At 51.1% G+C, this 24923-nt stretch overlaps 2 protein-coding genes across 10 annotated transcripts; one reads left to right on the top strand and one right to left on the bottom strand.

The window, feature by feature from the left end:
* Positions 1–3390: 3390 nt before the first annotated feature.
* On the bottom strand, positions 3391–14465 carry DBF4B (DBF4 zinc finger B). Of its 8 annotated transcripts, none has more exons than XM_056362247.1 (11): positions 14304–14465; positions 13570–13761; positions 12396–12446; positions 11703–11772; positions 10686–10756; positions 10070–10106; positions 8055–8100; positions 7091–7207; positions 6723–6849; positions 5914–6104; positions 3391–5324 (listed from the first exon to the last, which is right to left on the bottom strand). In XM_056362247.1, exons 1-11 carry the CDS (start codon positions 14412–14414, stop codon positions 4346–4348), a joined length of 1992 nt encoding a protein of 663 aa, XP_056218222.1. In that variant the 5' UTR covers positions 14415–14465; the 3' UTR covers positions 3391–4345. The 8 variants fall into 8 exon arrangements, with proteins under 8 accessions (XP_056218222.1, XP_056218223.1, XP_056218224.1 ...); XM_056362248.1 differs by having other exon boundaries at positions 8055–8097; XM_056362249.1 differs by having other exon boundaries at positions 5914–6023; positions 14304–14464.
* Positions 14466–14545: 80 nt separating this feature from the next.
* Positions 14546–24899, top strand: CCDC43 (coiled-coil domain containing 43). Of its 2 annotated transcripts, XR_008825924.1 has the most exons (6): positions 14546–14942; positions 19299–19386; positions 21401–21536; positions 22207–22265; positions 23387–23667; positions 24123–24899. XR_008825924.1 is itself a non-coding variant. In XM_056362256.1 (5 exons), the coding sequence occupies exons 1-5, from the start codon at positions 14769–14771 to the stop codon at positions 23572–23574; spliced, it is 645 nt and encodes a 214-aa protein (XP_056218231.1). In that variant the 5' UTR covers positions 14547–14768; the 3' UTR covers positions 23575–24899. The 2 variants fall into 2 exon arrangements, 1 of the variants encoding a protein (XP_056218231.1); XM_056362256.1 differs by having other exon boundaries at positions 14547–14942; positions 23387–24899.
* Positions 24900–24923: the final 24 nt, after the last annotated feature.

Genomic DNA, 24923 nt, shown 5'->3' with positions numbered 1-24923 from the left:
CCCCCCCCCTCCCCCTAGGACTGGACTCCTCAGCCAGTACCAGACACCACCCCACCCCTCCCCCCCAGGTATCACCCCCCAGCCAGTACAAACCCTCCCACACCAGCACTGGGCCCCCAGCCGGGACTGAAGCTCCCCAGCCTGTGCCAAGCCCCCCTGGCTGGTCCCGAGGCCCTAACTGGTCCATTGCTAGCACCAGAGCCCCCAGCCCACTCCGGGGGTGCCCAACCAGTACTGGTGCTCCCAGCTGGTACCAGGCTTTCACCAGTACCATGTCTCCAACCAGTACCAGAGCCCCCAGGTAGGACTGAAGACCCCCAACCAGTAGCAAGCTCCCCATGGCTGGTACTGAGTCCCCTAACTGGGCCCCAGTACCCAGATGGTGCTGGTGTCGGCTGCGGGACCCCAGCTCTGGGTGCTGGGGGAAGACACCAACACTGTGGAAGCAGCTCCTGGTCTGTCACCAGTGGGAGGGTGCTGGGGGGTCCCCACCCACAGCCGGGCATAACCCTCAGGGAGTACCAGGAACAAGGACCCCCCAGCGCTGCCCCCATTTTGGGGGGTGCTGCAAGGCCACATTCCCCGCCAGGGGATAACAACAGTTTTTGGGAGAGAAAACCCCCAATAAACTCCTGTTTATTGCAGCTGTGGTATAGGGGGGGTACAGCACCACAGGAGGGTGATGCTCAGCCCCGTGGAGGGATGCAGCACAGCCACAGGCACCCATGGGAGGGACTGTCCTGGGGGGCACAGGGGGGCTATGAGCCCCAAGGCAACGGATGCTCCCACCAGCATGGGAGGGACTCATCCCTCCATCGCAGAGATGTGGCCGGGGTGGGACAGGGACGCCTGGAGATCACCAGCCCCAAGCCCCTGCTCCCTGGGGGTCTCGCGGCAGCCCCTGCCTACCTTCAGCTGGCGGACAAGGGGCATGGCTGAGCCACCAGAGTGCCCCAGAGTGGCAGGGGAATTCAGGCACTTCGGTGCCCCCAGCTCAGCCCAGAGGCCACTGCCCCAGGAAGGCCCTGGACCCCCCAGAAACACCAAACCAAGGGTCCTGAACCCCCAGTTTGCATCCCTCATCCTTTCCCAGGACAACTCATCCCACATTTAAACCTTTTTGGACGCATTTTGCGCTACTGCTCCAGCTAAACCCTCTCCTGTGCCACCTGTGATCAGGTTCCAGCCCCGTTCCTGGCGCAGCCAGCATCCAGGGGGGCTCCCTACATCTCCCAGGGGCATCATTGCACCCGATTCCTCCTCCCAGCACCTCCCACAGCCTCGATGAACCCAGGGAAAGGATTCCCTCGTGTGCCACCTCCCAACCCCACGGGGCATCAGGGAGCAACACGGCGGGGGGTTGTGTGTGTCCCTCCCCGTGGACCCCCCCTTTCTTTTGGAAGAGCCTTCCTTGGGACCCGGGTGCCCGCCCCCTTCTCCCCTGGGGACTCACATACCCACTTGGTGACAAAAGCCTTTGGGTACCCCCAGTGCCAGCTCTGCAGCTCCAAGCTGCCGGTGAAAGCACCACACCAGGCTTGCCTTGCCAGTAAGTTGGTTGTTTAAAGTGGTGTCACAGCGGTGTAACAGGCCCCCTCCCTGCCAAAAACCACCTTGACACCCTCATTAACAGTGGCCACGTTGGTTTTCATCACTTCTGTGAAAAAGTGGGGGGCAGAAGCACTTAGAGGGGGAAGGTAAGGCAGGACAGGGACACTCCTGAGGTCAGGGAGCAGGGAGGGGGCTAAGCCCCTGCCCTCTCCCCTCCCCCAGCTGTGCAGCTCACCTCGTCATTATCAGCGCTTTGCAGAGCCTTAACGAACCGAAACCTGCAGCAGCTCAGGGATGGAGCACGGCAGGCTCTAGCAGAGAGATGCTGCTGTGGTGTCACACTCAGGTTGGGGGGCTCACATCCACCCCCGCAGCATCCCCGCACCCCATGTGCACGGGGGCTGGCACACACGTGTGTGGGGAAGAGTCTCCCACGCTGGTTTTGTCAGACAGCTGCGCAGGGGAACAGGCTTCGGGAAACACTGATCGTCTCCTTGGCCACGCTGTGGCAGTTCCCCGCTGCCGAGCGGCACAGCAGCCCCGCGGCTCGCTCCCACGAAGCCCAAGCTTAGCGGGCGGGCAGGGCTTCAGCCCTGTGACCTGCTGCCCTCAGGCCTTCATCCTCCTCCGGGCAATAATTAGCCACAAACGCAACACTGAAGTGAGGAACCTGGCAACCAGGGCTCCCCCTCCCCTCCACAGAAGGGCCGTGCTCAGTGAAGGACCGCCACTGTCACCTCGCAGCTGATCTCCCAACGCCACCTCTGCTAACACCCCAGGGAAGCTCACTGCCTCCTCCGCTGAGCAACGCTGCTGCAAGGTAGCCCAGTCTCTGCAGGGGACAACGGACCCCCTTGAGTTTTGGTCACATCCAACAATGATCTGGAGGGACCCTGCAAGCCAAGTCACCCCTCTTTGCTGTCCAAGGGGCACAGAGCTGGTCTCTGCCTCCAGAAGACTGCGCACATCAAGATGTTGGCCGACCAGTGCACCAAGCCCATTTCTATCTCTTCCAGGGATTACCCTCCAGCTGGGACAGCAAGCAGCTACATGCCCATGGCAGAGCCGGTGCCTGGCGCGGTTAAGCTCCTGCAGCGGCTTCGCTCAGCCCTTCATACCCTGTAGAGCTTCTTCAGTAGGTAAAGAAGAGCTGGAGTTTGGCTGTTGCACTGGAAAATGATTCAGCTCAGCAGGGCTTCACTTCAGGCTTCAGTGAAGGCGGGGTGGTTTGTCCTTCACTCAGGGCTTGAACACCGCCAAGGACAGGCAGACCCCGCTCCTCTGGGTGCCTGGCCCAGGGCTGTCCGACCTTCCTGGGCAGCGAGCCTTTCCTTTTCCCAACCTGCACCTTGGAAGCCCGAGCTCAGGGCTAGGGCATCACTGAAAGGTTGGCTCCATCCTACTTGGAGCTGCCCTTCAAGAAGTCACAGGCTGCTTTTACATACTCCAGAAACTCCTCTTGGCAAGACAAGCCCAGCCCGGCTCTGGCCTCTCCCTGGCTGCGTGCCCAGGAAATGTCAATAGTCTCCTAACAACTGCTCTCCAGTTTCTCTGCATCCTTCTTTCCTGCGGCCACCCCACACACAGCTGCCCCTGTGCTGGCTACATCAGCTTCTGCAGCCTGCTGACCGTGTTCCTAGGGTAAGCTACGTATGGGGTGATCTTAAATGACCAGCACCGCTGCTGCCCTGCATTCAGCCTGGTGGCCACCATCACCCCCAGATCCCTTCCAGCAAGGTTTCTGTCCAGCCACCTCCGATCAGTAGATGGACATTTCACGCAACTTCAAGTTAGCTGTGCTTAGGCCAGCAGACACGTTTTACCCACTGCACAGCAGAGTAGGAGCTCATCTTCCATTTTATTTCAAAGTTTGTTAAAAAAAAACCCCAAACAATTTAGTACCAGTTACAAACATCCATCCCACAAAACCCCAAACCACATGGACATGAATAACACAGACCTCACCCCCACGGCCCTCCTCTGCTATGTCTTTGCACCTCTGAGAACTGGGTGAGGGGAAGAGCAGGCCATGCTCTCAGTCTGGAAGGGCAAAGAGCATATTCCTGCTGAAGAGGTATTTCCAGAGAGACCGTCCAGTCATCAGCCCAGTGAGGAGCTAAAGGAAGCCGCCAGCTCTAAACATTGCCAGCAGAGAGGAGGGAAGATCCCAGCCAAGGATGCTGAACCCACCGTACCACCCGTCAGCTCCCAACGGGAGAGCTGCCCGGGTTTGTCCGCAGTGTCCGGAGCCCACCTCCTGCAGACAGTCCTCACTCCAGCTTTCAGCTGGGCCTCCTGGCCCTGACAGGGAGGGGGGCTTGGTAAATCCCTTTCCAGACATTTCACAGCTCCCGCTAAGGGGCCAGAGAACAGCCAGGAGGTGGTTTCAGCTAGTCCAGCTGCCAAAAAAGGACTGAAATACAGGGACAGAGGCTCCTTTGGTCTCTGTGCAGCAGTTCCAGTCCTCTTTGCCGGCTCAGGCAAGCTCTGACTTCTGCTTCAGAACTGAGCAGAGCTGAGACTCGTACCCACTGTCCCTCACATTGATATGCATCCTTTGGAGCAAGTCCCTGTCCACAGACTGAATCCTGCTGTCCTGGACACCCGTCAGTGTGGAGAGCAGCTGGACATCCCAGTCTGCCTCAGAAGAACTTTTGCTGAAGTGGTGATCAGCCCCTGCATTATGTAGAAAAGGCTGAAGGGATCCAGGGCATGGAACCTGCTCTTTGCTGTAGCCTGGGAGGTCAGGTGGTTCATGTGCTATTTTTTCTGCTGCTCTGACACAGAGCAAGCATCAACATCTGGCTTCAGCCACAGGCAGTTTTGGGGAGGTTAACCAGCCAGTAGGACACCCGGTCTTGTTCGTTGTGTTCTCCAGATCAGGACTATCCACATTTCTGCGTGCGTTTTCATTCTTCCCTCTGAGATGCTTCCCTTGGGAATTCACGTTCACTCCGCTCCAGCCATGCTTGCCGACAGTGCTGGCTGCAGCAGCCTCTGTGGGATCAAAACCCACAGACACAGCTTCAAGGGAACCTAGCCACAATGCAGGGTCCCCAGGGCTCTCGCACAGGCACAGGTCCAAACCAAGGGAGCTACGAGCTCTGCTGGAGAGCTGTGCGCTGAGAGGCAAGCTGCCAGCCTCCATCACACTGGGTAAGCCTGGCTCTGACATCTGTCCTGCACCCTGTCCACCCGTCCCACCAACCACTGGGTTTGTCTGCTTACATGGAGAGAGGCCACCACCCTGCTCCAGCCTGGGCTTCTTTCCCATCTGGGTGCTCTGCCTAGAGGAAAGCTGGCGTTTCCTGGAGACAGCCAGCGCTTGTGGGAGATGGCCAACAGATTCATGCACTCGCTGTTCCTGAGGTTCAGATGAAGAAGCAATTGCCTCTCCAACAGGAGGGGCTGCTACGAGAGTCCCCCAGGCCAGGTCAGGGGCCAAGCCCAAATCTATATCCTGCACCACAGGCTGCTCTGCAGAGCCACACGCAGCACAGACCCCTCGGGCGAGTCCTGCTCCAACAGGCAGCCCCACAGAGCAGCTCCTTGACAAACCCTCTCCTTCTCTGGGAATACTGGCCCTGTCCCTAGGCAGGCAAGGGGAACATCCCTCAGTCTTCAGGCCACGTTCCATGTCAATTAACAGTTCCACAGCACGCTGCTCAGGCTGCTCCCTTTCGTTTCCCAGCTCTGCTGTCAGCATCTCAATTCCTCCAGTAACCTGTGCTTCAGGCACTAAGCATTCATCTGTCAGGTAGGACCAAGGCACCCTGAGAAGAACCATCAGTTAATGCTCACTCTAGGCCTAGCAACACCCCCCCCCTCCCCCCGCCCCAGTGAGACAAAGTGTTTTCTGCAGCGCAGGGTGTTTGAAGTCCTTGCTCAGGAGGCAGTAAGAAATTTTAGACCGGTGAGGCTCAGCAAACAGTGATACTGCTGCTGGCAGAGAAGGCAGGCAGCACAAGGGATCTCTTGGCCTTCTCAACAGCCCAGGGCACAGGCACAGGAGTGCTACAGAGCAGTGGGGTTCGCATCAGGCACGGGGACAGAAGAGATGGGCTTAGTTGCCCTTTCTAGTTTAAGGGACACTAGAAGTGCACGGAGAGTTTCCTGAAGCAGGGAAGCCACAGAAACACGAGATATCCCACGGCTTGTCTAAACTTTGCTTGGCAGGTTCCAGGTGTGCCCTGCAGTCAGCTGCGGCCCTCTGCTCCCTGCTGCCCAATTCCCTGGCACAGGGCACAAGCTAGGGAGAAGCACCACGGCAGCGTGGGGACCCAGACCCTGCTCCTGCGAGCATGCCACGTGGCACCACGCTGCTTTTCAGCTCCAGGAATTATCAGATTCACAAAGACTTACTTGGCTGACTGTTCCACAAAGTTGTTAGTGAGCTGCGAGATTACACGATCCACAGGGGTGTACTGCGAGTCGTCCAGTGCAAACCGCTTGTGCTGGGGGCTCTGGAGATGCTGGAAGGTGGCAGAAGCCTTTTTAGCAACACTTATACTTTCACAGGAGGGAAATCTGCAGTTAGAGCTGGTTCCCACAGCCTAACAGGCAAGAGGGCAAACAGCCTTTTCACCAGATAGGTTGTTTGGGAACAGATTTGGGAAACATAGGCAATGCCGTTACCCCCAGTTGCTTACAGTGAGCATTCTGTTCCCATAGACACCTGCTGATGAGGAGGTTGTGTCTCTATCTAACAACAGCCTACAGCTCTCCCCAGCAGCTAGTAAAAACGCTGACTCCAAATCGGCACTGTCTGTCACAAAAGGCTGGGCTCTGCAAGCCACATCTTCCACAAGACAAAAATCCTCTTCCCACCTTTTTAATCATCCTGTGGCCCCGTGACTGCTGTGGAATGGGCTTCCCACCCTACAGATTAGGTAACAGGATGATCCTCGAGGCTCTCCTAGCCCCAGAGATGTGCATGGCATGCTGTAACCTTCAAAACCATTGTTTGCCCAGACCAGGAGGTCAGAGCACAGATATATCATGGCTTTCATCTACGAGGCTGATCTGTCTAGATACCGTAAGGGCTGTACATACAGCAATCTGCCTTCCTTCCAAAAGGAGTTAGTACTGAAAACAGGCATGACGTGATTAATGATGCTGTGGAGTGGCCCCCATAACTTTTGCAAGGAAACAGGTCCCAGGGGAACCTTTACCTTCTGCAGCTCTTCAAATGTCTCTTGGCAGCACTCACAAAATCCCTTCTTTTTCTTTGGCACAGTGACCGGTGTGGACTGGGGGCTCTTCTCCCCTTCGCTGCGCACGGGACAGCCTTCCACACCCCTGCAAGGTAACAGTAAAGATCTTCCCTGCCCTCACTTGACAGCATCAGCAGGTGCTCAGCTGCCTGCATAACGGCCAGGGAGGCCGTGCTGCCTTTGAGCAACAGCTGTTTGACCCAGAACAGGGCTCCTTTTGCCCCTGTCCAGAAGACAAGTGGTTCTCTAGATCCCAGGAACCAGCAAGGTCAGCAGTTAGCAGGGCAGTCAGGTTAAAAGCTTGCACAGAAGGAGCTACAACCTACCTGGCTCTGCAAGAATTGGAGAGGCTTTTCAGAGTCTCAAATGGGCTGGAGCTTTTGGATGCTAGGAAGTTCAGGTCAGGAAAGCTTTTGAACTGTTGATGGAAGGGCCGGAATTGCCTGAAAGCAGCAGATCAGGACATCAAACTTCTGGCAATGATAGTGTGGTTAGGGAACTGTCCCTCCCCCAGAGGAGCTCGAGGTGCCATCTCACTTATGATGAGATACTGCCCATTGCTGTCCCAGAGGTTTTCCATTTCTCACTGGAAGTACTAAACCTGATCCTCAGTAACTACACTGATGGGGGGGCATGTTTTGGACAGAAGGAAGGTTTGCCTTCTCAGCAAAAAAACCACCTTTTGCCCCCAAGACATGGTAGCAGCCACCAGTGCAGCACTTTCAGCTACACAGCAGCACAGAAAGCTTTTGGTTCCCAGACCACATCTCCCTTCATGCTTTATTGCGTGCAGCACGTAAAACCTAACGTTTGACTTTGCAGGCGACTTAAACGTTGCCTTCAGAATAATTAATTGGCACTCTGGATACTGTTAGGGTTACAGAGTTGTTAGAAACACCACATATATCAGATCCCCTTGTGCTGAATGCTGTAATCAAGTTACAGGCCCTGACCTCATGTGTTTCAATCTCTTTCCTCAGTTCAGAGGGCTCAAGCAGATTAAGTGACCTGCTCAGGATCACAAATGGAACCCAAGCAAGGAAGTAAACTGTTGTCAAGTCTCATCTAACACCTTCCCCTCCCCCAACATATGAGCCACCTAGACTGTTTCTCTAAACTCCATTTGCCTCCCTCTATGAGGGTGTCAGCTTCCCAGCGTGTAACAGGGTCTTCAAAGCAGCCACAGTCTGCCTTGTGGCCAGAATATTCACTGCAAATAAAACTAGTAAAGAATTCCCTCCCTGGGAGCCCCTGAGGTTAAGGTATGATATTTAGGAAGACCTCATTTACCTGCTCTGGTCTTCAACCTTCAGAAAAGGGGGCTTCAATTTTCCTGCTAGAAAGCAAGCTTGTTAGAAGTTGCCCTGGCCAAATTCCCCTATTTATTCATTCATTCCCCAACAGAACTGGGCTACAGAACCAAGCTCATCAGTACTTCTGACACCTGTGAATCCCAAAATGATGGCCAAGTGTAGCCAAAACAGCTCTTTGAGTAACCTACAACAGCCCTCGCCCCCAAAGTATTCAGTAGGGTGACCAAACCCTAGAGGCAGCCCAACCATGGAGCGTTTCCACCTTTGAAAGAACATCCAGCTAAGCCTCTTGCATCCTTAACGTCTACTCAGTCTTACCAGCCAGCAGCCTCACCCCAAGCCTTAGGATCTGAGTCAGAATTGGAGAACTGTCACACACCCTTCAATGCAACGTGCCGCTCATAAGAAAGACTGCAGCAGCAGTTGCACAAGCACAGGGCTCCCTATCAACCCTTCCAGCACCTTTTTTTCTCCATTTACCTTTACACAACAGCTTGGAGTTCAGAATGGCTTAGCCTAGGACGGTTAAGTCAAAGCAGTAAGAGCTGCTGGAGACAAACCAACATGCTGCATAGCCAAGCCTGGCATGAGAACACTACTAAAAAACAGCATCTGGCCTTCGCTTGGTCCCTGAGGAGGGCAAGCAGCAGCTATGCTTCCCACAGAGGCATAATATATGTTAAGGGAGCAGAAGAAAGTCTCAGAAGTGCATTCAGGGAAAAGGTTTTCAGAGCCAGGCTTGGAGAAGAGGCTACCACGTCCTTCCTGTCTCACAGGTATGTTCAGCTCACAAGTGATAACATTACACTCAGCCTGGAAATCTGCGTACAGGTCCAGTTAAGAAACAAACAAACATCAAGGTATTCCCACAGGGCATCTGCCTGACCCTGAAACCAAACCTCTTAATGCCTCTTACTGCCTCTGCAGGGTGAGGTGTTTTGTTTTCTTGCGATCCTGGCACGCAATGCTATTTTCTTCAAAGAAATTTTAACCTCAACCTCCAGAAAGGCTGATTCCATTTGTCCTCGCCAGTTAGCTGCTCAAGCCTCATCCTGAGCTTGCATCAAATGTGCTGTTACGTCGCTAAAGTAGCTATTTAAGTACAGGATCAATTTTTCCATGTAAATTCTGCCAAATGCTTAGCACTTCTGAAAGCAAGGCCATGTGTAGGGCCCTAGATAAAACTCAGACTGGTGCACAGGTCCTGAGCTCTTATGGCAGAGTGCTGAACAGTGACAAATGGTTCAGCTGTTACCACAAGTCCCCAGGCAGGGTTCAGAGTGTGCCACACAAAGAGCTCTGAGCTTGCAGCAGATTATCTGCCTTATCCGACAGCTTTTCGAGCCTTTTTTTCTACCACCTTTCCCCCCAAACTGGGAAACGAACTTTCAAGTGTCACACACACAATCCAGGCTGAAGTCTGCTCCGAGGTATTACTGAGCGTTCACTCTCCGACAAGCAGTCAAACAAGTCACAAATTAACTTACGTCACTGGTGCCAATCTTGGTACCACAATTGGCTCTTGTCTAATTGCAGATGAGAATCTGTTTCCCCCCGCTCCTGCTTTGGAAGTGTTATCCCTAGATTGGTGTCTCAGCAGTACATTTCAGCCTAACAGAAGTGAGTGGGTTGTGAGGAACATGCTCTCCTCTGTAGGATGCATTATTCTTTGAAACTTCAGCCAGTGGATTCGACATGCGGTGCCAGCAGCACAGTTCTCAGGTGCCTCAGGATTCTGGGAGCTGCGCTATAAAGGGTTTATGGGACTTTAAAAAACATTGTCTGAAACCAAATGCATAATATCCTCAGCTGTATTGGCAGCCTGCAACTAGACTCGGACAAGGAGTTACAAAACCCATTCAAGAGAAATTGCCTTAACAGTTGGCATCTTTTGGATTGCTGAAGTTTCAGACAGATTTTCAAATTCTGAATGAGGCTTCTTCAAGCAGCTCTGCATCTAAGTGTAAATAGGAGCACAACTTTCAGGCCTACCTTTGTGAATTTTTGATGCAGATGCAAGGCATTTTGCCTAAAAGAAAAAGTGACATATTTAGTATGGGAGCCAGCACAGGCAGAACTGTAATTACTGATCCCAGAGCAGCAAAGCAAGATTGCAGCAGTCTCACCCACCACTTCAGAGCTCCTACATCACAGACTATCACCTCCCCCTGATATTTTGCCTCCCAAGTTACCTAGAATTAGTATAAATACGATGTACAGGCTGCCACTCTCTGATCTTATGCCCTACCTTTTCACTGACCATCCAATGCACTAAAAAGAAATCCTTCAAAAAGCCAGTGTACTTGCCCCATATGATCTGCTTTACCCTTAGTCCCATACAAGTCAAAATCTGTATCGGTTGTGCTACAGGTGTTGATAACAGCTGCCCCATTCTCACCTGGTTTTACCCCCACTTTATAAAAGGAAAAATTCTTTTCATTTTGTCATCTCCATCAATAAACAGAAGCACCAGATTGCTCAGTGTTGCATGAAAACCTAGGAGATCACCCCACTTACTAGCCCATTAGCACTAGAGGAGCTAAAAGCGTTGCTTAGAGCTACCGAGGAATCCCGAGCACCTCAAATTGGCTGGAGTTCAATCTGTTACCTCTGTCTTCTGGCATTGTTTCCTTGCTCCCGAGATGGCACGCAGCAGCTGTTGAGCATATGACAACATTTCTGCACAGGAGAGATGTCAAAGAGCCATAGCTCAACAAGAGATGGTGAGCTGTTTCCCCTCCACCAGCTGCAGCTACCTCCACTCACCCGCACCAGGGAAAAGCACAGCGCCTAAGCCCACCATCACCCGGCAGAGCATCGCCACTACATGGTTAATTTGCCCAAGAAGCAGCCAAGGAGGAGTGCTTTGAGGGATGGCGTCCGGTTTTGCTCTTTAGCACAGCCAAAGGCTGGCTTTATGTCTCTGCAGAAATGAGATGCTGTTAGGAACTTTGCAGCATGCAGACCAGACCCTGACATTTGCAAGCCCTGACAGGCTTGCCACACCGCTGCGGTTCAGCAGAGCTGGCTGCTTAGGAACACGTACGGGCTGTGGCTGCCTCCATCATGCACCCAGACAAGCTCAGCCACAGCTGTGTGCCACTGTCACTGGACACTAAGGAACCTTTTACTCCAGACCTAATATTAGTATCAGAGTTTCACCATCTGTCTTTCCTGTCATCCCCTTCCCATTCATCACTGAGACAGGAAGTGCCTTCCAGCATAGCCCCTCAAACATCAGCACTTCCTAATTAAAAACAACCAGATCCTGCCATTATCATGATCTGTGCTTCCCAGTCAATTAGCAAAAATGGTCTTTTTGGAACAAATCTATGCACTGATCAAGCTATTAACATTTTATAATCTTACGGCTTCAGCATATTACAACATACTCAGTGCTTGCTACTGTAAATGCAACAGTAGCCGGTTCTATACATACAAGTTAATCTGGTTTTCGAAGGGCAGACCTAGGTAGCCATGGCCAGGATGGCATCAGCCAAGTACTGAATATTGCTTGCAATTTCTTCCTTCTGCCATACCACGCTGGCCTACATTGCTTCTGCTCCACCTGTCTCAAAAATCACTAATTACCAACAGCGGGATTTCAGCTTACAGGGAAGGATACCATCCACGTGCAAGATCCGGACTCCCCACATGCGAGCGTTGGCGAGGATACTGCTGCCACTGCAGGTGTCCTGTACAGAGAGGTTTGGCAAGGTACAGCTCAAAGCAGAGACGGCTGTGTGAGCACATGCAGCTCTAAATCTAGTTTAGAGAGATTTTCCTGTTGCTCAGTTGCGTAGCTGTTATTAAAATCAGGGCACAGCTGAAAAGGTTTGAACTCATGCTTTATCTATCCCAAATTAACAGTAGCCTCTAGGTCAATTTTTTAATTCCTGCTATAGCATAAGCTTCTAAGTGGGCACTGAGATTCTTTTGGCCACTTTTGCTACCAGTGAAAGGACCACAGGGGAGCCTTTTCCCCAGCTGTACGGCTTTAGTTCTTTCTAGGCTAAAAATTCATTTAACAATGGGTCTTGTGTTAATAATTCTCTTGTGTTGAGCACCCAGATACCTGGGGCAGGCCTTAGAAGTACTAACATGGATGGATGACATGGCTGCATGAAGAACAGTGACCAGGAGCACTGCACAATATTCTGCGGGCCACAAGTAACTGCTTTGTACCTTCACCAGCCCAAGAACCTGCTTCCTTCAGCAGGGCAGGGGCTCTAGAGAAGTGGCTGGCACTGGTTCCGCACTGCTCAGCAGTACTTTGAATATACCCAGCTAGAGAAAAGTCCATCCACATGCCGCTCACCTGATTCTTCATGGCCTTCTGCAGCAGTTCCTTTCCCCTGCTGATCAGTGCCTGCAGAAAAAGAAGCAAAGTACTACATTCAAGCAAAAATCTACCAGGCAGTGGCAAGCTGAGGACAGTGTGGCTGTCCAGTAAGAGTGATTTCTAGTGATACCTGGTCTCTGCCGGGGACAAGAAGCTGACCAAGACTTTATCTCAAAGACAGCAGCATCTCCAGGGAGTGCAAACTGCAGAGGTGCCCATTAGATCTACACTAAGCAGCCATTCAGCCAAGGCTTGGCTTCTATTGAACAGCAGTGAATACCCCAGAGCCAAGAGGAAGCAGCAGCTTAGCTCAGAAATTCTACCTGCCACATCCCAGCTGCTGGCAGGGGTTAGGAACATTCTTGCTAGTCCTTCCTGGGAACAAAGTCTTATTTGCAAGCCAGTGATTTCAGCAAATAGGTTAAATTATTTGTAAGGCAAGCGGATAGTGCTGTGAGCAAAGGCAGGGGAACAAACATCATGAGTGATTGAGTGAAACCCCTGGCATCAGCTCAGGCTTTCCACCTGCAGGTGGTCAGGATCCAGCTAGTAGAAGTGCCCACAGCCTAGACTGGGGTAGTAGGCTCTCCCCAGTCACAGCTTCCAGCAGACACCAGCGTTCAACACAGGATGTTAAGAGTTTTGGCCACAAGCACCACTGACCAGAAAGCCCACCTCTGGCAGGGCGAATAGGACATAGAGAAATCCCTTCTTGCAAGCTGCCCTCGTAGATCTTCTCCCAAGTTACAGTGGCCTTGCCCTGCCTGTGTCTGGGAGCATGCATCCAAAGCCTGCAACAGCTTTATCTTGTCTACATTTCTCTGCTTTTCCAGACACATTTCTGCAGCGGGACGATTCCCCATTCTGCTGGGAAGCCAGCCAAGCCCTCCATCTCCTCTGCCATTTGAGCAGATATGCTGGTTTACCAGCTCAAAGCTGTGGCACACACATTTGAATGGACAGTGATACACAAACACAAGGAACGTGGGTACAAATACGGACAGCCAGACCAGGAGGGAAAAGAAAGCCCTAAACACGCAACATATTCGCTCAGAGCAGGAACAAATTTACCTTCCAACACTTCTCTGGTTCTACTTTACAGATCCCTTCGGCCAAACTTTGAGGTAGCCTAAACCTTTATAGCTCTTACAGTGTCTGGTGGCTTCTGGTGAGGTCTGGTACGGTTCCCTTTGGGGGCAGAAGGCGTTGGGCTCATGGCTTTTGCATCTTCTGAAGTTACGCTGCTCCGCTTCTCAGTCCAAGTCCTGGCTTTGTCTCGTTTAGCTTCTTTATTGCTGGAAACTACATAGTTGACTTCTTTGCTTAGGAAGCTTTCGGTCACCTGCAGCAAGAGACAAACTAGAGCAGCTCTGAAACTGTTCAACTCTTTAGCAGGACTGTTTCAGCTCAGAAGAACTACTGCCTTTGGCTTAAGGCCACACACACTTAAGGGGCTGCTGAAAGTACTCATCTCTACAAACAGTTCCTTCTTCCATTCCTTACTGCTGTCTCCCAAAAGGAGAACCTATGATGTACTGACAGCGTACAACCTAGAGATACACTGCAAATAGTCCCCAGCACCTTCGGATTGAGACTTCCATGACTCTTGTCTACCAATATCTACTTCTCAAGCGTTTCAGGAAAAAAAAAAAAAAAAACCAACACCGAACAACAACAGCTGAGAAAAAGACCCTGGACATCATGCATCAGCATGGAAAAGCTCTATTCACCAGAGAACAGAACACATTTCAGCAAAATACAGTAGCAAGCGAAGAGGTGGGACAAGCAGCTCCGCACAGAACAGGGCTGTAGGTAACTTGAAAGCCCTCAGGATCTCGGGCCTGGGGCCCCGGTGAGGGTGTGGGGGGTGTCCCGGCCGCTCACCCCGCCGAGGTGCCCGATGACCTCCGCCAGCTCCCGTGCGCTCCGCCCGCTCGGCAGGTCGAGGTAGAAGGACTTTCCGCGGAGAGGCCGGGGGGCGGCTGGGCCCACCATGGCGCCCTCACAGCGCCGCGCCGCCGCCGTTGAAACTCCCGCTCCGCCCCGCCCCGCCCCGCCCCTGACGGCGGCCGCGCAGGGACACACCGCTGGCCGCGCAACCGCCGCGGCGCCTCCGCCGCTCCTGCGGGGAAGGAGTGGGGTGCTCAGGGTAGCGTGGCCCAGCCACGGCCATCGCTGAGCCGCTCTCCTCAGACACCGCTGGGCTGAGCCCCTCGATCACAGCCGCTCGCCCGCCGGCGCCGCCACAAGTTTGTCCTTCGTGGCCACCGTCGCGCCCCCCGCCGCGCCCCCCGCCGCGCCCCCCGCTGGCGGCCGCGGGCGCATGCGCGGCGGCGGCGGCGCTCCAAGATGGCGGCGCCCGGCGAGGAGGCGGAGGGCTTTGCGGCCTGGCTGGCGGCGCGGTTGGAGGCGCTGGGCCTCGACCGCGCCGTTTACGGTGCTTATATCCAGGGGCTGCTCCGCGAAGAGGAGAGCGACGAGGAGCGGCTGGAGGCGCTGTGCGGCGTCCTGGCTGCCTGCCTGGTGAGGGCCGGGCGGGAGGAGCCTCCCGGGGTGAGGGGCTGGGTCCGGCCGGTGCTGCCGCCCGGTCGGCGCTGCTGAGCTTTCCGCTTCCCCGCCGGGACCCCCCATCCCCAGGAGGCGACGGGCGGCCGCGCCCTCGTTGGGCCCGGAGCCCCCGTGTGGCACCGGCGGCGGGGGGCAGGCGGGCGTAGCTCCCCTGAAGCCCTGGGGCCGATAACCACCTTCCCCAGGGGCTCTCGGCACCTCTGGGGGTCTTTTGGGGCCCTTCAGGTGTCCAGAGTTTATTTGGGATTTTTTTGTTTGTTGGGGTGAGCGTTTGTGCCAGTTTTGAGGCTGATTGGAAACTTTGGCAGCTGCTGTGGACCGTGGCTGTTGGTGTAAAGGAAGAAAAGGGTCCTGGATTATTTCTGCGGAGGGCACAGGGTTTAGCTGGGGAGCAAGGTGGCTTTTTGGTAGTGCCCAAGTGCGGTTTAAAACATGATGTTTAACAACAAGTGCTTTGGAGTGGCTCAACGATAGCTGTGTTAGGTTGTCATTGTTCCTCCAGCAGACCTTGGCCCTCGTGTTTTGCTGTGCGTGCTCTTCCTGAGCTCTGGAGGTACGTAGCGCGGCAGCCGGCCCTTGCCCCGCAGGGGGCTGTGCTATGTTCTGATGTTTCCCCTTTTCTCTTTGTTTCCCTCCTCTTGCACTGCTGCCTGATTTGAGAACTGGTGCAGGGTTTTCATGTTCATTGACTTCTGGGCTGTCGTTATCCCGTATGTGTTGCACCGCAGCCCGGTTCGTTCTCTTCGTTTTCTTCTTTGTGACACTGTCACAGCTGACTCTTGCTTTGTTTGCAATTTCAAGCCCAGTTTGATTTTTCTGCACTTCTTGAAAAATGTTTTTGTCTCTTGAACCTCAAAACTTCTTAATTACTTTTTTTTTAGTCGGTGCATTTTTATTATTTATTTGTAGACTGTGCTTACTTCTGTATTAAAAGATTGTTTCAAAAGTCATTTAGTTAATTTGGGGCCTTTCCTGCCAAGTCTTTTGTCTTTGTTCTATACACAAACTCCGGGTAATTTTTTGTTTGTTTTTGACAACCCTCATGAGGATAAATTCCAGTCAACATCTGCAGTCGTGCCCATGGCGCCTCATGCATGACAACATCATGCATTAGTTCCCCGAGTTTATTCAGATGTAACCATTTCAAATCTAGAAACTTAGAACTGAGATCTATTTCTGTTCAGTTCTCTTTAAACCAGACAGAATCCATCTCACTTTACTAACCTCTAAACCAACATAATTTCTGTTTTGTTTGGGGAACACTAGATGAAAATATTTGGTAGTTGCACCCTCAGCTCTCTGGTAATGTTTGCTCTTATATGTGGGGAGTGAGTCTCCGAGGGACACAGAGGTCAGTGCTCTGCTAGAGGTCTCCGTCCAGACTGCAGTGAGACTGAAGGGCCCGCGCTGCGTGGCAGAACTTCTCTTTGCTTCCTTCTGTGACAGTTTAGTTTTGCCCAGGCTGCCCCATCGTTCGTGTTTCACTGATGTTTCATTTGCATCCGTTCGCACGCGGTCATCTTCGTCTTTCGTTTCTTCATTTCTCCACCTCCAAGGCTGTTTTTTCACCATTTCTGGGATTGCTGGAGCGTCTCGCTTTTGGGTTCTCCCCTCATAGGCCTGCCTCCAGCGATACACAAATACCCGATTTGTTTCTTATTGCTCAAACCCTCATTAGAAGGTTGCTCAGGTCTCTGCCATCATTGTTAGTCTTCTGCTGTTGATTTTCCTTCCCACTTGCTGCCATTTCTTTATCATCATTTGCCTGATTTTTCTTCCTCCCACACACTGAAACCAGGTGCTCAGGGAATATGTCTTTCCCAGCCTTCACTCCTGGCTTAATATTAAGTTGCTTATTATTTTGCCAGCCTTAATTCCAGTGGGCTAGTATTCCCTGTACCTGGGCGAGCCCATCCATCAAGGACTATCCTTTTACTATGGGTGTTTCTGGCATTTAAAAACCTTCATGTCTTCTGTGTCCTTGAACTGTGCTGACCTTTGTTATCTTTTTGTGACTTACTGTGTGTCTGAGGTCTGGAAGGGTCCCTGTCACTGGCACTTGACGTGGTGTTTCTGTGCACGTTATCCTCATTGCTGGTCTGCTCATCCAGTAGGTGTTCCTGCGTGGATCTCAGTGTCATCTCCCAGTGGGAGCAGGGTCACTGGGTTCTCCCAGTCCTAAACCACCCATTCTTATACCCGATCTTAGCAGATTAGGCATCACCTTGTCCTCTGGATCTGTTCTCATTAAAGGCACGTTGAATTCTTCAATGGAGTCTGATATCCGTGGGAGTCGTAAACCCTTCATCCTTCTGCTCTTTCTCTGTTTGCACGTCACCTCCTCTCACAGCCTCCAGTGTCCCACGTGTTTGTCCTTACAGCATCACCTACCCAGCCCAGGGACCTTGTTCTGCTGCGTGTGCGGCCCCAAACTGTGCCCATGGGCTCGGTGCTTGGCCACTTTGTGTGATGGCTGCGTGCTGGTTCTCCTGCCACCTGCCTGTGCAGAATTTTGTGCTTAGCGGTGGTAGGCTTGCTGTGGGAGGACTTTATTCTGAGTTACTGTTTCTACTAGTATTGGAGCAAAAGGTGGAGAGATTTTTGTGTATATTTTAATCTCCTGGTCTGTCCCATTGTTGTGGAGAATTCAACTTTTTTTGCTGTCCCTCGTGCAGGTGAGCTTTGCTGTGCTGGATGAGTAATGTTTTCAGTGGCAGCCTGTCTTGGAACTTGAAGGTGTTTTTTTTTTTAGGTACCTAGTGCGCAATTTTTGAAGGTGAGGATCATGAACTTGGTGGGAAGCCTGTGTGCAAGGGTTTGGTGTGTTCCTCTTTGAAATGCCAATTACTGCACACCTGGCTGTGAAAGGTGAGGGGAAAGAGACAGACGGTAGAGGAATAGATATTCCTGCACACCTATATAAGAAATTTTCTAGGCAGTTTGTCAGGTTTTCTGCCTCTCACAGCTACCTTTTGGCATAGGCAGGTTATTGGGTTTGTGTGGCCAGATTTTGGTAGTGGGGGCTAAAGGGGTGGCTTCTGTAGTTGCCAGAAGCTTCCCCCATGCCCAATGGAGCCAACACCAGCCAGCTCCAAGATGGACCTGCTGGCCAAGGCTGAGCCCATCAGCGATGGTGGTAGCGCCTCTGGGATAACGGATTTAAGGGGGGGGGTGGGGAAACCCTGCAGAACAACAGCCAGAGAGAGTAGTGAGAACCTGTGGGAGAGACAATTCTGCGGCCCCCCAGGTCAGTGCGGAAAGAGGCAGGAGGGGCTCCAGGTGCCGGAGCAGGGATTCTCCGTAACTCTTCAAAACATGTTTCTTTTTTATCAGGATCGTGTTTCTTGCCTGGATTGAGCTTCCCTAACCTGAACTCACATATTGGGCAATTCCTGCAGAAATGCTGTGACCGTTTGCGCTGATATGTGGTACAGTAGGGTGTTGCCTGTCTGCTGCTGGAGCTTGATGTTGATCAGTCCCGCGAGAAGCTGTGCTTGGGCACGGGGAGAGAGCTAGGCATGGTGGAGCTCCACAAGCGAAGATCTGGTGATGGAAATACCATCCTGTTGCTGGTTAGGTGTGTTTCCTTTCTCCTTGCAGCTTAGTCTTCCTCAGTAGTGAACAACAGCGTGGGTGCATTCCACTGCCACCTCTAGATGTGTTTGATGCTCCAGGCAGGTCAATGGAGACAAGAATATCCCTGCTGGTGGGAGGAGATGGTCTGTCGGTACCACTAAAGTGGCTTCAGCTCGGTGCTGGCCCTGACCCATGTGCTATCCAGTCTAATTTATTGGCTTGGAGGTGGCCTTTGCATAGCTTCTCCGCAGCCTTGCTCAAGAAGAGAGATGATGCTGGGCAGTAGGTTTCTAGAGCAAAGATACTCTGATTGCCTTTCGCCGGTGTTTGTAGGGCTGTTGCACCTAGAGAGGCAGCTGCTGTGAAACCAGCGTATGTTGTTAGAGCTGTCATGTGGGAAGTAAACTGCCGCAGTGATGCGGCCTCGCCTGGCGTGGTGCAGGGCGGCTGCTGGATCGCAGCCTTGACACCTCCTGTTTGCACAGCGGGTCAAGGCGTTCCCTAGTCCTGAGCTGTGTCAACAAGTAAGTGTGTTGCATAATCTGTGTTGTCCTGGGTTAACCAAAGTCCCATGTGTGCGTTTAACGAGTGGATTTTGTGTGAAAAGCTGTAATGATTGAACTTACTGTTGGGTGTTCAGATTCTTTGCAGCTGGTACTTTTTGTATCTGATTCATGTTTGTTTAAAGCAAACCAACTATATTCCAAGGCTGAGAAGTCTCTTTTCCCTTACTAGGAAGAAGATCTCTTAAACGATGTTTGCAGGGAAGTAGTCGAGAAGTGGTCTGAATCTCAGATTGTTGACGCCAAAGAGAAAAAAGAAGGTAGTGTCGCTGCTCGGTGTGCCTTTCTCCTGGTATGAGTACTTTGCAGGGCCTTACCAAGATGAGAACTGTGTGTTCATCCTGTTAGGAGTTAAAACCAATGCTGCCACTATGGTCGCTGATCTGACTTGCTTCTCATTGCCATCGCTGTTATTTACTGTTTTGTCTTGAAATATGAAATGAGGATAAGTAGTTTCACTTCTGGCTGTCCCTAGCATTCTGCTGCTTTTAGGTTCATAATCCTGAAGAGGAAAAGCCCCCTTTTTTTCCCTGTAAGGATTTTTTCAGTTTCCTTTCACAAAACCCCTAGGGCTTTCTCCCCATTCAACACTAACAATGCAGTGATGGCAGCCGGAACTGTGGTGGTAGATGCAGTTATGGCATAAAATGCCTTGCTACTTCAGTATGTGCTGGTTTGGAGAGCAGGGTTTTTTATACAACTGCACCTGTGGAGAGTTGCGCTGTTCCTTCTGCTGCTGCTCACCCCAGCACACATCAGGGAAGCATCCTTAATTTCCTCATTCAAAATCTTCTCTTAAAACTGTCCTTTTTTTCCATAAACACGTGTAGCAGGGAAAGCTCTATGAGGCTGCTGCTATACTAATGCTGCTCCTTTCCCAGTCATGTATATAGTCCCACCGTTTCTTTGTACCCTCCCTGAATTCATCCCTTGTCTTCAGTTGTTGGCTTGGGAGTGAAGACCTCAGTCTTGGTCTTGTTCCTTGCGGGAGGCTTGTTCTGGTCATTGAGCAGAGGTCTGGAGTACAACGAAGTCATATGCTGGAAAGATTTTGCTGGTTTAAGCATACTGCACGGTTCAATTAGTAACTGTCCAACGGCAGGGACCTAACTGTAGCCCATGACAATGTAACAGCCCTTTTGGGTAAATCCTGCTTTTTGTTTGCTTTGCGGTTTTTTGTTGGTTCTGGTTGCAATCAGAATATTGTCACTGGCTGATGATGTTCTAGAAATAGTTCTCCAAGTGAGCCCCTATCATGAGGCCTGTATTCATATAGCGCTTTTCTTGTCTAAACCTCAGCATTTCACAAACATCTCTCATCTCCTTCTCATAGATGAGGTGGCTGAACTATGCAGCAGTTCAGCGGCTTTCCCTGAAAATTTGCTGAAACCTGTCCTTGGCCTAACGTTGCCTTTGGGTGGGGACAGGGGAAACTTATGCTATTCTGTGCATTAAATAAAATAAAATTCCTCTTTTGGGGACAAGTGATTGGAATTGCTGGAGCTGCTACTGGACTCCTCTTGCTCATATTGTTGGTTACCTGTTACTTGTCACAGAAAGAAGGTAGCACTGTGTGTCTAGGTTGTTGCAAATGCAAGAATTTAAATATTTCACTGTGGTTCCATTAAAGGGTAAATCTCCAAAGAAGTCAATATCTACTTAGAATAACAGAATGCTGAGGATAAGTTATTAAACTAAAAAAAAAACAACAACAAAACATGGTGTCAAAACCCAAATGTCACTTCAAGAAATGGGCAGCAGGACTTTAGTGTTGAAAGGTAAATCAGCTGTTTGTTTCCCTCTGTAGGCAGGAAAGAGAGAGTATTAAACCCATCAGTCACTGAGTTTTCAGAGTTTGTTTGTTTGTGGTTTAAAGTATGTAGCTAAATAAATATATTTAGCTTCTCATAACCAGAAGGGAAATGCAATTTGGAGTAAAATGGATTTTCATTAGCCAAGTCTTACTGATTGCCGAGTTCTCCAAAACAGCCAGCTCGCGCGCTCTCTGTGTTGACAGCATCACCAGTGACCTTGTGAGAGGGCTTGTGGGAGGAGGGTGGGGGCTATTTTTGGGTGAGACTTCTCCCTTTAGCTCGGTGCATTTGCCCCCAGCGACAGCTGCCTCCCTGCAGACAGGACACAGCGTGTGACAGTAGGACAGTGCCCTTTGGGGACTGATGATGTAGGAAGCAGCTGCATGTGGCATCTGTCAGCTGGGACTTCGCTGCCATGTCTGCAGGGACTGACTGATGCTCTGACTCTTCTCCTTGCCAGATGATATCCAAGCCATTGCCAGCATGATGGAGAAGCAGGCCAAGATTGTGGTGAAGCCAAAGGAGGTCTCCCAGGAGGAGAAGCAGAGGAAAGCTGCCCTCCTGGCCCAGTATGCCAACGTGACGGACGAGGAGGAATATCCTTTTCCTGACCTAGTTGACACTCGGTGCTTTGAAGGACAATGTTTATTAAGAATCTGAAACAACGCCTTTCCAGCTTTGCAGTGTCTAGTGGGGAAAATTGGGGAATTTTTTCAATCTTCTTTCTCCACGATAAAATAACTTACATGGAAAAAAAATGGAAGCTCCTAGTTTGTGGAGCGCCACCAGCAGACACTCCTTTGAGGATGTTTCTCTGCTGTTTCCATGCTCCCCATCCACACGTGCTTGGCTGGGTGAGGTTTGCCCAGTCCAGGTGTGTTGCAGAAGAGTGAATCAACTCCGGGTAACTCTGTGTGTGGTAGTTAATGTATTGAATTTGTCTCTTGCTTTCTGATGAGAAATCTGCTGCAAAAATCCTTTTTAAGAGAGAGTATGTGGAGAGTGGGGGAGTTTAAAAACTCTTCGCAGTGCTGAAGAGCAGTTCTTCCTTGAAGAGCAAAGTTGAACAGGGGGGAACTGCAGCTGGCCCTCCAGCAGCAGGAGGGAGCTGAACGTGGGGGTTTCTGCTTGCCCAGTCTTTGTCTGGGTGAGCGTGTAGCTGCTTCCTTGTGGCTTGATAAAGTTATTTGACGTGTTTTGAGTTACATGTGACTGTATAGAGGCACACGTTCATTACTGATGCTCATATTTCCTTAATTCTCTCACTGGTGAGGATGAACAGGATGGATCGATTGCGACAGCTGTAAATATTGCATCAGAAAAATGTATCCTTTGAATTCTCAGTCACCCAGGCTTTTTGGGAGGAGGGCAGCTTCCGTGGTGAGTTTCCTGTCCTTCCTTATCTGTGTTGATACTCCCTGTTTCTTTAGCCTTTTCATTTTTCTTTTCATGTAGCCTGACCTTGCTTGTAATCAGAGTTAAAGGTCTGTCTGCCCCATGTGCACAGCTGAGATCGATCCTGCCGTGCTCTTATCTCTCCTCTATTCCCTCCTTCCCTGTTCCACCCTCTGAAGCTTGACGGAACATGCCTATTAGTAAGGATAATTCTCCCAGAATATCAGCGTAGTGTTAACTGGTGTCCAGAGAGGTAAATCATGTCAGGATTTATTAAAAGTGCACCAGAAACTGTGAAACTCATAAGGCTGTGGTGCAGCTGAACTTCAGTGGTGAATAAAACACAGGATACTTGGTCCTTGTTCAACACGGTAATTTGGGATGTTCCTTGAGCTCACCAGCTGTCAGGTTTAAGATGGAAGCAGATTTTACCACATAATTAAAAAGTCAAACCTAAATTATTCATGTCCCTACATTATTGATATTTAGGAGGAAGAGGCAGCAGAGGAGACACCCACTTGCTTTTCCTAATGCTCCTCCCAAAGGATTTGCCACTGGTTGCTGTGGGAGGGAGGACATGAGACCGTGACGATGTGTACACATATGTACATGTGCATATATGTAAAGACATACATGTCGTACACAGCTGTACAGAAGCCACTTGAGGAAGCTGTACCATATGTTATTTTTCTTCCTCTTAGGTTTGTAGAGGTTTTACGTATTTTTTTCTGTATCAGTCTTAAGAACCTGTAGGCAAATTGATTTCTCTAGGAAAAAATCCCTTTCTAGGGAGCGTGCATTTACTCTGCCTGACTCTTCTATTTCAAAAAACAAGCAGAGGTTCCTTTTTCTTTCTCCATTCCTCATTCCCAAATTCCTTACCTGCTTGGTGAGGAAGCAGAAGTGGGAGTCAGAAGGTAAAGGGGGAGGGAGGAGAAACCAGCCCACATGCTAAAAGCCACGGTCTAGTTTAGAGCTCCAAAATACAGCTGCAGAGTGGAAAGCTGTGCGGCTTCAGCCAGAGCATTGTCTGCCCTTAACATGCTGCCAGCGCTGTTCCGAAACACAAATGTGGAGGATGTTTTGAATGCCAGGAAGCTGGAACGGGAGCTGCTGCGAGATGAATTCCAGAAGAAAAAAGAGCAAGATAAGCTCCAGCGAGAGAAGGATAAGCTAGCCAAGCAGGAGCGGAAGGAAAAGGAGAAGAAAAGGACACAAAAAGGCGAGCGGAAACGATAGCTGGGGTTTTCCAGTTGGACTCTCCAGGGATAAAATTAATTACGAATATGGTGTGTGTTTTAAAAAGCAGCAGAAATTCTGGGCACGTGGCTGGTGAGTGGTTTTTTGGAAGCGTTTCCTTACCCCCCCCCTTCTTCTTTTTCCTTTTTTTTTTTTTTTTTTTTTTTTTTAACATAGCAGAAAACAAATATCAAGCACCTCTTAAACTCGGTGTGCCATGTGCTTGTGGTGTCAAATGTCCCAGTCGGTTATTGTGGCCAATGTCCGTACCAAAGAATGGTGAAGTGACTATGTCCGTGTTTTTAAATTGATCGATTTCTACTTCTCACCACTTCAAGCAAAGCAAAACGAGATGTAGGAGAGGGCTTCCCAGCTGGCTGCATCCTCCTGCCGGCCTTGGTTTGCAGCAACAGCATGTTACGATTTGAGAACAGAGCAGAGCCCCTTTCTGATCTGTAATTAAGGACTTGCTCCTACGGGGCAAATGTGAATTTATTTACGCTAGCCTTGAAAAATGTATTTGCAAATACATGTATTTATGCTGCCAGGAACAATGCTACGTCTTCGTTCTGGCTGAGCTGGGAGCGCAGGGCTTCAAGCTGACCTCAGCGAGGGTAAGTGCTGTTCTGTAGCAAGAGAAAGATGTTATGAAATAAATATGAGTTGCAGCTATAAGGCTGTATCACTGCAGGCCCTTGGTAAGGTAACTGCTGCGCTGATGTGAGCGTTGGCCACAGCAAATTGGTAGAGTCCTTACGCTATTTTAAGACTTCGTGCTGGTAGCTGGAAAATGGTGCTCCCCGATGTTTTGTGTGGGTGAACATTGAATGTTATTTCTGTGGCAGTTGCCAGGGCGAATGCTTTAACGCACACTCGGTGCTGAGCAGCTGTAAGCCAGCTGGATGTGCTGGGTTTACGTGCCGGTTGCTCTTGCTGGGCGCAGCTGCAATCAGGAGCCACCTGTGGGGGCTGAATGCTTCTCTTGCCCCCGAAGGGCTTCTTGCTGGCTGTTTCCAGCCTTTTTCGTGACTGTCACCTGCCTCTGGAGAGAACACTTAATTTCTGTAAACTGAGCGTGAAGGAGGAGCTGCAGCGCGCTGGGGGTGCGGGAGGAACCGGCGCGCCTCAGCCCTGCGCTGCTTTGTGCTCCGGGTGCCGGGTCAGGTGGGGAGGGGCGGCTCCTGGCAGCAGGACTGTCCCCATCGCCTGCTTTCGGCACCCGCCTGATCCAAGTTTCATGCCTCCTGTTTTAACTAGCTGCTGCAAGTGTGAGTATCTAACTGCTTTATCTTTGGACTTGAACAATAAAACTGGTTGGCAAAGAAGCAGGTTCCTCTCTGTCACAGTGA

Source organism: Falco biarmicus, chromosome 17, assembly GCF_023638135.1.
Source record: "Falco biarmicus isolate bFalBia1 chromosome 17, bFalBia1.pri, whole genome shotgun sequence".
Lineage (NCBI taxonomy): Eukaryota > Metazoa > Chordata > Aves > Falconiformes > Falconidae > Falco > Falco biarmicus.
This window is presented reverse-complemented; position numbering and strand designations above follow the sequence as displayed.

Excerpts from the sequence above, each read along its gene's own strand:
- DBF4B (XM_056362247.1), bottom strand. The coding sequence starts at position 14,414 with ATGGTGGGCCCAGCCGCCCCCCGGCCTCTCCGCGGAAAGTCCTTCTAC. Across the intron at positions 13,762-14,303 it reads TCATCGGGCACCTCGGCGGG|GTGACCGAAAGCTTCCTAAG; the intron begins GTGAGCGGCCGG and ends CTCTTGCTGCAG. Across the intron at positions 7,208-8,054 it reads AAGGTTGAAGACCAGAGCAG|GCAATTCCGGCCCTTCCATC; the intron begins GTAAATGAGGTC and ends TGCTGCTTTCAG.
- CCDC43 (XM_056362256.1), top strand. The coding sequence starts at position 14,769 with ATGGCGGCGCCCGGCGAGGAGGCGGAGGGCTTTGCGGCCTGGCTGGCG. Across the intron at positions 19,387-21,400 it reads CGCCAAAGAGAAAAAAGAAG|ATGATATCCAAGCCATTGCC; the intron begins GTAGTGTCGCTG and ends TCTCCTTGCCAG. Across the intron at positions 22,266-23,386 it reads AAATATTGCATCAGAAAAAT|CGCTGTTCCGAAACACAAAT; the intron begins GTATCCTTTGAA and ends ACATGCTGCCAG.